Genomic DNA, 13791 nt, shown 5'->3' on the forward strand with positions numbered 1-13791 from the left:
CTGAGGGAACTAAATTCCCAAGATTTTGTGTATAGGGCCCTGTCCCAGCTTGATATTACTTTTATCCAACCACAGCAATTTCTTCAAAGTCTTCTCTGAATCATTTAGATGTTTTTTTTTCTTGTCAAAGTTTATAAGTCAAGTGTACAGTTAGCTTTGATTTTGAGGCAGCACAGTATGAAAGAGAAGGTTTACAGATACAGAACATTTAATACCAGAGACAGACGCTGACTAACATGCTACATTTCATCTTTATTATTTTCTAGTTGTGTTAGTGTTGCCATCACAAGTCTTTAGGTCATCCATTGCATCCAACACTGGTCTAAGCAGTGATGTAGAAATCAACAATGGCTTCATAACTTCACACAAAGGATCCATGAGACGTCCAAAATCATCAAAGATAGCTGGAACATAGGCTCTGTCTAAATTATTTTCAGCCTTCCTTCTCGCTGTTTCCTTTTGTGATGTTTCAACATTTCCCTTCAGCTCCTCCAGTTTGTCCTTGTTTATCAGTGCACTTGAAAGATGGAGCAGACACATCAGAGTCAAAATCATAACTAAGCCTTTGGTAGTTGTGACACCACTCATGGTCAACTGTGCTGCTGCCATCAAAGTTTCTGCCAGTCACAAACAAACTGATGAATGCTGACATGAAGGACTGACACACACAAACTCACACACAGAGTGGCCTCTATGACACGGCTCAGCTGTGGGTGGGTCAAAGTACTTTCATTTCAATTCCAAAAAGTCACGTTCTCTGTGGGTTCATACTAGCTGTCTGTCATCCTGGTAACAGGGTAATATTTGTCAAATACAGACAGCTTTTATTTCATTATATAGTGACACGAAAATGGTTTAAAGCAGCTCCACATTTTTAACATTTGTATTTGTGAGTGTATGTTCAGACATTCAGACTGCAGACATTTCTTTTTTTTTCTTTTCTTTTTCTTTTTTTGTGTCCCGTTTGGATCTTTAGTCATCAGAATTGTTGTCTTAAGGCCAAGAAAGATGCCAAGCGGATTTATTTTACCAAGTGGATCATCATGGCCTTGCCATATTGGTCCATTTGATTGACCTTTATTATAATTATGTATTTATTTTATTTTCGGTTGCTACAAATGGGACAGACATGACTGGGGGATAGGACAGGGAGAAAGAATGAAAGAAAGAGAGGGAGAGAAAGAAAGAAAAACAAGCAAAACACCTGGATCACCTGTATGGAGAAAAAAAACAGAAGAGAAAGCAAACAAAAAAAGAGCAACATAATAAAAAACAGCACCATCACAACAAACTAGCTAGCAGTAGATAACAGTAGATACTAAATATTAAACGATATTGTGCAGCACGCAAGATAGACAGCGCACAATGTGCTTTGAGGCAGCAGCCAAGAAAGGTGTAGTCCGCGTCTGTGAACACCTGTGTGCACACCTGTGTGGATCAGCATGCTTGTATTCCAAAGGTTTCTCCATGTAACGATCTGCTAGGGAGTGTGGGGAGCCACAGCCCTGTCCTCCAGGGTATGAGGGTACGGAGCAGAGGCCAGAGGGGGTTGCGGTGGCGTGCCCGCGGGCTCTGCCGGCAGCCAGCTGTGCCAGAGAGGACCGAGCTTCAGGCCCAGAGGCCAGAGGCCTGAGGGCATCCCATCCCCCGGAAGGGGCCCAGCCGGGCCACAGGCGCCAGGCCCCGCCAATCGGCCACCAGGAGTGAGCCGGTACATACATGAGCGCCCAGCCCCAGACGACAAGGACCACCAACACACCAACGTCTGAGGGCATCAGCCACCGGCAGGGAGTGTGGTGAGGGGAGATAGGCCTCCGTACTTTAGAGGGCCTGAGATGTACCCAGAGAGGTTGAGTCTAAGACCCAACCTGACATATAGACACAGACGAACAGGCGTACGCGGACACAGACGTGCATTCCCACCCCATATGCACAACCAAATACTCGGCACTCACCCAACGTGTAGACAGACACAAATAGACACTGCACAGATAGTCGCACTCCCCAAACATACTCTATATCCCAGGTCCAGGTACCCCCGCCCTCAGAGGGGCAAGCCGCACCTAGACCCAGAAGATGTAACCCTTCTCTCCGGGGTGGAGGCAAGCGGACCACCTCCTTATCTGCAGTAGCAGGGAGGCCCCGCATCCCAGACCCCAATCTGACGGCCAGCACCTCCTCCCAGCCCCCCAGCCCTGACGGCTAACAGAACCGGGGTGAGTGAAGACCCCAAACCTCCCTGCGCCCACTCACAAATTGAGCAGGTGGTGAAAGAATTACTTTCAGTGCTGTAGATATAGAATTAAACGTTTGCACCTCACCTGCTGCCATCCGTTCTGTAAAGGGTCCCATTGCTCCAGAGAGGTCCAGAGCAACTGCTTTAGCTTGAACATTGCCGTCAGCTGCTCCAGTGACTCAAATTTGGTCACCTCCATCTTTATTAATTAAAAACAGAGAATGGGAGAGTAAGTTGTTTTCAGGCGGTCAGAAATTTGGCTTTCAAAATTAAAGTAACAACTTTTTTTTAGCACACATTGAAACTGTTATGGCCTGATCTAATTTCTATGAAATATGTTTACATTGAAAGAAGAAATACCTTGAATTTCTTCTGGTAGGCTATGCAGGAGGATGCTTTGGCCTGTAGCTTTTCTATGGAAATCTTGATCTCCCTCAACAGCAGATGCACTTGTGATGAATCAGCATTGATGTCTAGAATTTGTGGATCCTACACATTGAAATCCACAAGTTTTTAATTATACCAAATGTATTTTGTTTTTTTTAATTGTCCATTAGTTAGCATTATTAAAAAGAAAAATAACAACAAAATTAAAAACAAAGTCATCATCTTTTTATACCTGCAATTTAAGCTGGATTTTCATGTCCTCCTGTTTGATTTCCTTTATATCCTTCTGCAAGCAGCTGCAAAACTTTTCCATAGTACCATTCCGCTGTAGCACTGCCTTTAGCATGACAGAGCTTAACGACTCAATAAAGGGTTCCAGTGCGGCAAACTTCACAAGATCTTCTGGTGGTGTGGGAACTGAGTACATGTTGATCAGATCGTACATTTTGGATACTGATTTCTGCTCTTCTTTTATTTCTATAATCTAGCAAAACAAAAAATGGAAATATGGAGTCAAGTAAAGCAGAGAAAGGAAGCTGAGGAAAAAGAAAACAAGCTGCTGTTTTATTGGTTTATCGGATTTAATTATTAAACAGGAGCGTCTCACCCTCTCCTGAATCTCATCCACAAATGTGAGAAAGTCAGCCAGCTGAGCTGTAGTAGAAGGACTGAAACCTAGTTTAACTTCGGCCTCACAAACTTCCGTCACTATGGCGTCTACTTTCCTCTTAGCGAGTTGGGTGAGCATGTGATTGATGACCTTAAATCACATTTTATGGTCAAAAACATTTCCAAATGTTTCCAAAACAATCAAGAGTAAAATTTAGATGAAAAACAAAAAACAAAATAATAATGGGAAAAAAAATACATTTTAGTGGACTAACTTATTGAGTGTATTGCATGCATGTGCAGATAGGCTAATCCTAACCTCCAGATTTCGGAGGGAAGATGACACAAGCTTCTCTTTGAGCTGTCCTTTGTCCACAACCAGTAAACCAAGATGTGTCCTCTGCTGAATACCCGCGGCTTCCTTTTGCTGTGTGGGGTATAACTTGAGCGCTTTTTGAAAGAAGGATAAATCTGTGAGATAAAATCAAGAATTATCAGCAAAAAAGGAAATAACATGTATCTTGTGGTTTCTTTGCTTTTTGTAAACAAACCACAAGAACAATAAGTTAACAAGTAAAACTTATTAACTTATTATTCTTCGTGACTTTATTTTATTTTCTCCTATTCAGAAACATGTCCAATATCCCCATTTTGCTTTTTTAGACCGAACGTTTTCCCAAGAATATTAAAAGCATTTATAATGTAAGGTGGTCTAAAATAAACATAACAACCATCAAACTAAGAATGAAAAAAATGTTTTAAAAAATCAATATAGTATAGGCTACAACAATTGATTGACCCTGTACTGTTACCTAAACCTACAGTGATAAGAAAGATTCCATGTCATATCCATATCATTACGTACACTGACTTTTACTTGTAGACTCTGCCAAACTTGTAAAGAACAATTTAATTTGCTGAGAACAATCAAACTGTGGGGTCTATGATCCAAGCTATGATCTAAGATATAGAGGCTTCAACAGAGAGTGGAATGAATATGCTAAAACAAAATATTGCTGCAAACTGACTGCTGGCTACAAGAAGAGAATAATAATTTTCTTAATGGAGTAGAAATAATAATATGTAATGGTCTCTGAAGGTATGTGAATTTGGTGACAGCTTGAAGTATTAAAAGACAAAATGAAATATGTTTTGTAAGGACACAATTGAAATCACACTGAGTCATATGGATCCTGTCTGGGCAGTAAACTATAAAACATTTCCATAACAAAAAAACGCATTAAAGAAAAGCAGCAGGCCAAGAAAGGACCGAAAGGACCAATGCAAAAGTTAAATAAATATTAAAAAGCATATTATGAGGGAGGACATTTGTCATATTTCAACGATACACCCAGTGACAACACATGAATGTGCTGTTTTTAAGTGTCCAACTATCTGACAAATAAAACCTTTATCTTTTCAAAACAAAGACAAAAAACACAGAAATTTACAGAAAGCTCTAACAGTGTTGATGCTGATGTACTGCACATTACCTTGATCCTGTCCCTGCAGTGCATCCAGATCCAAACTTTCATTCTCCTTGTAGATTCTCAGAAAGTGCTCAAACATGTGTGAGTACACGTTTGCAGCAGCAAATACAATCTGGAATGACCTCTGAAGGAGAAAAATACATCAGCTCAGTTCAAAGCTATCAGGACGCCATGAGACCTTAGGAAAACAACACAGTAAAAACACTGACCTGGATGCTTTGCTTTAAACTTTGCAGGTAGACGTCATTGTTTAGGATAACTTTCAAAGAGGGTGCATTTTCATATTTATTTACCACCTTCCAGAAACATATAAAACATTCAAATAAAATCCCATATTAATTGCAAATTAAAATTCAACATAACCATAATACTTCAATCATATCAAAAAATCTGACAATTTTAAGTATAAATATGAGGCAGGTTGAAAATATGTTGAAATAGATTGAAGAACGTCACTAACCTCACCCCTTTGAGGTTCAATCACTGAATTAAAAATAGGATCTTTAGTAAGATCCTTAACTGACGTCACCATGTTCTCAAAATGCTTGATAAAATCTGCAACAGTCTCCTGTAGGAAATAGAAACATAATGTTGATGGGTATTTTCTGATTAGAAACAAAAAAACTATACAGTGTAAAAACTAATCATACCCAGAAGTTCTCTTCAGAGGGTTTATAAGTCAAGCTGTTTGTGTCCAGGATCAACTCAGACATGAATACAGGATGGAATTGAGGAGCTTCTGACTCAATAGTCTGATGAAGATACATATATTGGCATAAACAAGAATGTGTTCTCTTGACATCTCGATTTCTCATGGCTACAAATGCAATATTTTTACAGTTACTTGTACTGAATAATTCCCCTACCTTTTCATCCATCTCTTTTTCAGTACAGTCAGTGGCAGCGTCTGAGTCAAGGGTCCAGCTTTGAATGATGGCATTGCTGGGTGTCGGACCGGCCTGCACTTGCAGGAGAGTCAGTATTTCATCCACTGCAATCACTGCACAGCTGTGCAAGGTGGTGATAACCAAATAGTCAACAAGTCGAACAAAGCTGGGCAGGTAAGAAACAAAGACATCGTTAGTGTGACAGATGTGCTTGAGCCATGATTATCTGTTCTGTATTTTTGCCATTTTGCTTATTTACTTATGTGAGTGTTTTGTTATTAAAACAAAAAAGTACAGTATGCTTAATATACAAATCAATACAGAAAACATATTACATTTTGGGAAGCAAAGACAGAAATAAAATGCACCCACTGGATGACGTGGTTGAAGAAAAAAGACATGTTGGTCCCTGATGCGTTCTTCTTTTCTTGTTCTGTGACAAACCGAGCATGAACAGGCTTTGAACTTTGTGATCTACATCTGGATATACAAATCAACTTTCTCTATTGTGTCAAGACTATCTCTGCAACCTACATCCCCACAGCGCAGCATGGATACTCTTTAAGTACCTATAATGCGTGTAGTGTGCGTAACATCAGCATGTCTGCTTAAATTGTAAGAAGAGAGCTGGTCACCCCGACCTCTTCAGAGATGGCTGTTGTCTCCCCCTACACAAACTAGTGAAAAGCTTGGGTGCTTCACCAACCTGCTGTCGTAGCCATTTTTGCCACGTGAAATCTGGCCAGTTAGAGGAAAAGTCAGGCTGCTTTCATTCATCCTACCCAACTCACCAGACAGTTACAAAAAAACATTGTGCTGTTGGCAATTGCTACCTGACTCTCAGAGTCACATTTCAACAGTCGCAGCGACAGAAAACTGCATCACACCCATAGTTTTTAGAACCTGTATAACATTAAGTATATGACGTGTGATTGTTACCCAAATTATTAGGGCGATCGTGGCTCAAGAGTTGGGCGTTCGCCTTGTAATCGGAAGGTTGCCGGTTCGAGCCCCGGCTTGGACAGTCTCGGTCGTTGTGTCCTTGGGCAAGACACTTCACCCGTTGCCTACTGGTGGTGGTCAGAGGGCCCGGTGGCGCCAGTGTCCGGCAGCCTCGCCTCTGTCAGTGCGCCCCAGGGTGGCTGTGGCTACAATGTAGCTTACCATCATCAGTGTGTGAATGTGTGTGTGAATGGGTGGATGACTGGATATGTAAAGCGCTTTGGGGTCCTTAGGGACTAGTAAGGCGCTATATAAATACAGGCCATTTACCATTTACTCCAGCACATTTCCCAGACAGAATATGGCTAGCCCAGTGGACGACACCTATTTAAGTTGTGGAATAAATATGCCTATAGAGGGTGGCCATGGTAAGTGTGTGTATTACTTAGGCCCAGACCGTGCCCATGTGGCTAGCAGGGGTCTAGCCTAATGCCTGAACTGCCTGAACAGCTGCATATGCTTGGTTTTCTCATGGTGTCTTACAGAGTCCACTGAAGGAAGTCTTTGAATTATACAGAGTCCATATAAGCCTATGGACACATGGAGTTCATATGGACTCTTACATATGAAATATGTAAGACAGAGAGATGAAAGAGAACAGTTGGTTACATTGTAACCCAGATTCTCAGAGTGAAGAGACTATCTCTCCAGTTCCAACCTGCTCAGAAAGCCAAGGTTAACCTATGTGGCTTATATAGCCACAGTGGCAATTAGTTCGTGGCCACCAGCATGTGTCTTAAACAGTATCCACATCATGTACGCACCAACACGAGCTTTAGCATCCATCAAGTAGCGGCCACAGGTATAAACTGTCTCCTCCTTTACTAGTTCATGAAACCCCTTCAGGTCGCTGTATGCCTGATAATAAGAAAGAAAGCAATAATGTAATAATAACCTTATAACCAATGTAATGAAACAGACAATATCAGTATATACATACACATACACATATATATATGAAAAGTTCTTATACAACTGCACCTCTTGTAGTTGTTTGATCTTACTGTCCTGGAATTCCTGCAGTGTGTATGCATACTTTTTCTTCACGTGACAGAAGCCTGTTTCAATAAGTTGGCAGCACATTTTCCTAATATCCATCAGTGCAGGACTTAGATTCTGATTAACATAGACAAATGTAAAGAACATGATAAAAGAACCACACTTTTATTAAAATCTGTATAATTCAAAGACTTTCTCTCTCTGAAAATATTTAGAGCTCACTAAAAACAGACTTCAGTTTGTACATACACATACCGGGATGACAATAAACAAATTTTTTTGTAGTGACTCCCTGGCCAAAGTCATCTTGTTGGCACGAACATTTCTGTGCCAGACATAGAAAGGTTTCCATAGTCTGTAGCGTGCAAAGAAGGGGATGCATCGCAGCTTGCATACGTTCTTTTCCCAGCGCTTCACAATTAGCAATCCTGCATCATCACCATCAGACTCCGAAATCACAGTTTGACTGTCAGTCAAAACAAAGTCAGTACTGTGGTACTCATTAAGTTGAGATTTGGAAGTATAGTCCCACTGTATATAACTCTTAATGGGAAGCCTTGGGAGAGGGGGGGTTGACATCACACCCTTTAAGGGCTGAGGAAAGAAGAGAGAAGTTAAGTTTTCCAGTTATAGTGGCAATTATGACAGAAAATTGCTTTAGACATATTTTGGAACTACCTATTCACTGTACACTATAGATATTGTTTACTGATGTACTACAGCACTATATTGCTTTTTAATGTAAAATATGCTACCATTATTACAAATTCCTCAAACAAGCTTTATTTGTCACCTACACAATCATACAGAGTACGATACGCAGTGAAATGTTTCGCGTCTGAGCTGCTGACAGGCTGCAGAAGTAGCCACACCATTCCAGGGCTTGGTTTTTAGCATGGGGGGTCTAACCAGGACCCTTACTTAATGGATACTGGGTGGGAATCGAACTTCCGACTCCCACTCCAAAGGTGTGTAGTGTTACCGCTACATTATCAAGCTGCCTGAATATGTCAAGGGACCTCTTTTATGATACAGTATTTACTTTAACTAACTTTAACTTATAAATACTAGACTAGAGTACTTTCTGTACTGTGTGTGCAATGCTTGCGACATCAGACAAGGGCTGGTCACACAATATTTTAAAGGGCAAGCTTTTTTAAAATCATACCTATTGACTTCTCATACCTGTTGGACATTTTTAGTGGATGGCAGAGGAGGTAGGTGGACAGCTTCATGGTGCCTTTGTTTCAGATCTTTTGGTGTGGATGACTGCTCAGAGGCTTTTAAGTGTTGGAGACTCGGTTTCTTAGGTCTCACAAGCCTCTTTGGCACAACCTACATTAAAGGTAAGCAAAAAACTGCATAAGCTCATAACAGTTTGATTCTTTTATGGATGTGAAAAGATTTATAACGATAGCTTGACTAACTTCCTAAAGAAAATGCAGTGTGAATGCTGAAAGCTGAATGGTTTGAGTTGAACTGCTGTAATTATTGAATTATTTAAGGAACATGTTGAAGCTGTTGAAATATACTAAATCATTCCAAAGTGCAGAACTGGTGAAAGCCAAAGTTTGCACACAAAAATGTAGAAGAATGAGTGTTAATATTTCATCTGGATTTGATTAAAAAAACTCAAAGCGTGTACTGCTAAATATATAAACACTGGCAGCCACCAGAATAACCCCTCAGCCTCCTAGTAGATGCAGCTATGACATACATCCTCAGTGACTTCCTTTTCAGTTATTGCATTCACATGATTTCATAAAATAGGGCATGTTTATGCCTTTATTGGATAGCTCAGCAGTGAAAACAAACTGGGGGACAGGAACGTGGGGAGACAGAGGGCGAAGACACCCATCAAAGGCCCAATGGTTGGACTTGTTCTTGCGCCACTACACTCTGGCTATGTGGAATATGGTCACCTGTGGCCCCTTGTGCAGACAATGCAATTCCAAAAAGTGAAGCAATGCATAGTTGGATACAGTTTTAGCCTAGAAACCAGGCAGAATGAATCCCTTAAACCCTTAATCCCAGGTGAATATTTGATAGTTTTGAGACGTTTACATTATCACTGTAAGAGGCACCTTCTAAAAAAAAAACCCCAAACAAACCAAACTAAATAAATTGTACAACACAGTATTAAGCAACAAATTGCCACAAATGCTGATGTAGCAAATATGATACAAATTAAAGCTCATAGTAGGCTTTTTTCATACATATTATCGTCTAATACCTGTTGGTCAGTGGCATCTTTAGAGGATGGCTGAGAAGTTAGGTCGATAACTTCACGGCGCCGTTGCTCCAGACTTTTAGATGACTGTGGCTCTGTGTACCAACCTGGAAAAATCATCTCTTCGCGAGCTTTTAAATGTAGAACACTGGGCTCGTTTCGTTTTACACATCTCTTCAACACACCCTACATTTAAGGAAAGCAAAAGACATGCAAAAGCCCCTATCATTTCATTTATTTTATGGATAAGCAAAAACTCCTATGGATGACACTGGGTATACAGTAAACTGGATCTCATACCATCTACCATTTGAACTTAATAAGCCAAGTCTCACCTGGGGATCTCTGAATGGAGGCTTTGGTGGGTCAGGGGGCTTCTGTAGTTCAGGAAGCTTTTGCAGCAGCTCTGTGACAGTATCAAGTAGAAACCAAACTTATTCCTAACATTTGCAAAAGAGGTTGACTACCCGAGACTTACTGGTTATATGTCACTCACTATAATTTTAAAGACATAAAGGCCTAGATGACCTCTAATTTCCTGTTTCTAAATTCAGATAGAAATCTTAGAAATGGTGTCTAACCAGATTCTTACTCTGGATGGCATTACCTGGGCTCCAGTAACACTGGGAGGAATCTTGAAGTTTTGACCAGGAAATGTCCTTCAATGTGCATATTAAGCAAATATGTAGGACTGCTTTCTTGCATTTACGCAAGATCCCTTTAATTAAAAACATTCTTGCTCAGGGTGATGCTGAAAAATTACTTCATGCATTTATTACTTCTAGGCTGAACTATTGTAATTAATTTGATGCGGAGACTCCCGCAACACTACACAAGCAAAAGTAATGAGAAACAACTTTATTCAGTGACCAACTGATTTTTTAACTACATTTTTCCATCATCTTCCTCTTTTAATGTTCCTGTACTTATATTTACTTTTAAATTTTATCTTTTTTTATTCTTTATATTAACTTATTTGCATCTTTCTGTGTAATTTTGAGTATGTATTACGTTAAGACATGTGGGGATTTTTTCCCTCCCCTTTTAATCTTTAATGGTTTAGTCCAGAATCGAAGGCTGTGACTTGGGCTGTGACTTAACTAAATGACCAATACCACCTCGTTAAATGTCAGTTGGTCAGCTGGTTTATTTGTGAAGGTTTAATTATCCATTTGAAATTGTTTTCTGTTTCCTGGCTTTTACTTAAACACAAACTGTTTTACATTTTACAATGACCCTCATGAAGGCTACAAGCCGAAATGTGTTGGTCACTTAATAAAGTTGTTTCTCATTTTTAAGTGTTGCTGGAGTCTCTGCGTCATTAGATCCTTATCTTCTCCATGCAGTAGGTGTAGTTGTGCCAGAAATATTTGTTACTATTGTAATTCATTAACTAAAAGCTTTGAAACCCCTTCAGTTGATCCAAAATGCTATAGTGAGAGTACTGACAGGCACTAGAGAGATTAAGCATATTTCTCCTGCATTAGCTTCTCTTCATTGGCTCCCTGTTAAATTGAGAATTTAATTTAAACTCCTTCTGATCACATACAAGGTCTTGAATAATCACGCCCCATCTTATCTTAAAGACATCATAGGACCATAGGACTTTGCTGTCAGACTGGTTGTTTACTTGTAGGTTTCTAGGATATTTAAAAGTAAAACAGGAGACTAGCCTTTTAGACCTTTAAGGCTTTTAGACCCTTTTATTATGGAACCAGCTCCCAGTTTGGATTCAGGACACAGACACCCTCTTTACTCTTAAGATTAGACTTAAAAACTGTAATTTATTTTTGCAATGCATATGTTTAGCGCTGGATCATGTGACCCTGAAGCCTGCTTAGTTATACTGCAATAGACCAAGGCTGCTGGGGGCTTCCTACAATGCACTTAGTGTTTCTTCTTCATTCACCTTATTTAAATACACCACTCTGCATTTATTCATTGGTTATTATTGTCTCTCTTCCACAGCCCGTGTTTTGTCCTGTCTCACTCCCCACACTCTCACACTCTTGATGGCTGCCCCTCCCTGAGCCTGGTCATGCCGGAGGTTTCTTCCTGTTAAATGGGGAGTTTACCTTCCTACTGTCCCAAGTGTTTGCGCTCAAGGATTCGTCTGATTGTTGGGGTTTTCTCTGTACAATATACAGCGTCTTGAGGCGACGGTTGTTGTGATTTGGCGCTGTATGAACACAAATGAACAGAATAATGGATGTACCCACCTGGGGAGCCACTAGCACTTCTTTGGGCAGGGAGGATCGGCTGCGCGCCCCTCGCAGTTGAGTCCATATTCTCGTCCCTGAGAGAGTAAAAGGACAAGAGGACAGGAAGTGCAAAAAGCAAGTGCACAGTGTGATGCAACTAGCTAAAGTCACGTACTTAAAACGCTGGAAAACGTCGAAGCGAACTGACAGTTGGCCTGTACTGAACCTACCGTTAAGTTAGAAAACGTTTTCAACTTCGTTGATGCCTGATGACAGTGTTGTGATTGCAGTCACCTTGTATTTAAGCAGGCTATCGAATCAAATATTCAGCACCAGAATATCTTATTGTTCTCTCAAAATAATAATTAAACTGCCTTAGTGTTTAGAGCTTTGTCAAACTAGCTACAAAGCGCTGTACCGTCACCGAATGATGTTTACGGTCTCCTAGCAACAAAATTATTTCCCAGCATGCAACGCAGCCTAACGTCCCTTGTTTGGCATTTTACTACAAACACACCCCTCGAGTGAAAGTGGTCTATATGCAGTTATTGCAAGCATCCGTGTAATTTGTATGAGACTACAGGGTGTCAGCGCTCCACACGTTCATCTTCTTCCACAGCTGAGCAAAACAAAAGAGTTTCATCCCCTTAACAGGCATATAACAGCTAAGAGTTAAATGAAATATACAGTAAAAGGCAGTAAAAACAACGTTTATGTCCCATTATGTCTGGCAAAATTTGGAAAACGGAATTCAACGGAATATAAATATCCTAATTTATTATGCAAAATGTAATTGGAATTGAGGTGTCCTTCTTATCATACTGACATCATGAGACTATTGTACTAGTCCTTTACAGGGATCATCTGCTGGCAGCTTGTCATACTGCATATGTCAGTTAGATATACACTGAGTAAACCACAAATATCTCAGTGTTAAATCTTTTACTTTTTTAAAGCATCTAAAAGTACTAAGGGACATATTGTCACGGTACGGCATGGCACACCGTGGAAGGAGTGGGGAAGGAGGACCCAGGCGCGGTGCTCTACGTATAGACAGTGTTTATTTACAGAGGGTGATACCAAACAACAATAAATCCCCGTGTTTCTCCCCAGACTCCCGTGTCGTGTCCTCCAAGTGCTCTCTGCTCCCGTGTCTGCACTCCCGGTGCTCGCTGCTCCTTAAGCCCTCCACGCTCCTCCTGCGGGAAACAATAGCGGCAGCAGTCAGGACACTGAACAATGGCAGGCATACACTACACGACCAAAACCTAAACTGGGTAACTAACGTGGAGTCCCACGCAATGATCCCGCGTCGGTGGGAGCTCCAAGACTCTCCTAAGTAGCTCCCCCGACGAGCCCTGATCAGCGGCAGGTGTGTGGCTTCGGGTGTGGCCAGTCCTTCCGCAGGGCCACACCCCTCAGGCCTGCAGGTGGCTGAGCTCCATCCTCCAAGCATCCCCGCAGACATAAACACACACACTCACATCTACAATCATGGAGGAGAGCAGCAGCAATACCAAAATACATATAATACTAATAATAATAATAATATAATACATAACTGCTCAGGGATCCTGGGTCGCCCCAGGACCCTGACACATATGGTGGAATTATAATTTTCCATTACCACAAATATAATTATTTTCCCAGACTGTTGTTCATAGATGCAAGCTTTGCATTTCACAATCATCAGTGAATCTTCACAATATCAGTGCAATTCATTCGTTTCTAAACGAACTCAGTTTGTTTC

At 40.8% G+C, this 13791-nt stretch overlaps 1 protein-coding gene across 2 annotated transcripts; it reads right to left on the reverse strand.

Annotated features, from left to right (window-relative positions):
- Positions 1 to 232: 232 nt before the first annotated feature.
- Positions 233 to 13019, reverse strand: LOC145429192 (dynein axonemal heavy chain 6-like). Of its 2 annotated transcripts, XM_080302317.1 has the most exons (20): positions 12272 to 13019; positions 12060 to 12136; positions 10176 to 10246; positions 9844 to 10026; positions 8796 to 8945; positions 7866 to 8204; positions 7593 to 7727; positions 7376 to 7469; positions 5982 to 6042; positions 5589 to 5775; positions 5373 to 5474; positions 5183 to 5290; positions 4932 to 5018; positions 4726 to 4846; positions 3552 to 3703; positions 3231 to 3383; positions 2856 to 3107; positions 2597 to 2725; positions 2322 to 2435; positions 233 to 517 (listed from the first exon to the last, which is right to left on the reverse strand). In XM_080302317.1, exons 2-20 carry the CDS (start codon positions 12124 to 12126, stop codon positions 470 to 472), a joined length of 2553 nt encoding a protein of 850 aa, XP_080158443.1. In that variant the 5' UTR covers positions 12127 to 12136; positions 12272 to 13019; the 3' UTR covers positions 233 to 469. The 2 variants fall into 2 exon arrangements, with proteins under 2 accessions (XP_080158443.1, XP_080158444.1); XM_080302318.1 differs by lacking the exon at positions 12272 to 13019 and having other exon boundaries at positions 12060 to 12264.
- Positions 13020 to 13791: the final 772 nt, after the last annotated feature.

Source organism: Astatotilapia calliptera, chromosome 6 (genome assembly GCF_964374335.1).
Source record: "Astatotilapia calliptera chromosome 6, fAstCal68.1, whole genome shotgun sequence".
Classification (NCBI taxonomy): Eukaryota; Metazoa; Chordata; class Actinopteri; order Cichliformes; family Cichlidae; genus Astatotilapia; species Astatotilapia calliptera.

Coding starts and splice junctions, on each gene's coding strand:
- LOC145429192 (XM_080302317.1), bottom strand. CDS start 12,126: ATGGACTCAACTGCGAGGGGCGCGCAGCCGATCCTCCCTGCCCAAAGA. Junction 4,847..4,931: donor GTTTAAAGCAAAGCATCCAG/GTCAGTGTTTTT, acceptor TTTCTCCTTCAG/AGGTCATTCCAGATTGTATT. Junction 3,704..4,725: donor ACTGCAGGGACAGGATCAAG/GTAATGTGCAGT, acceptor TTTATCTCACAG/ATTTATCCTTCTTTCAAAAA.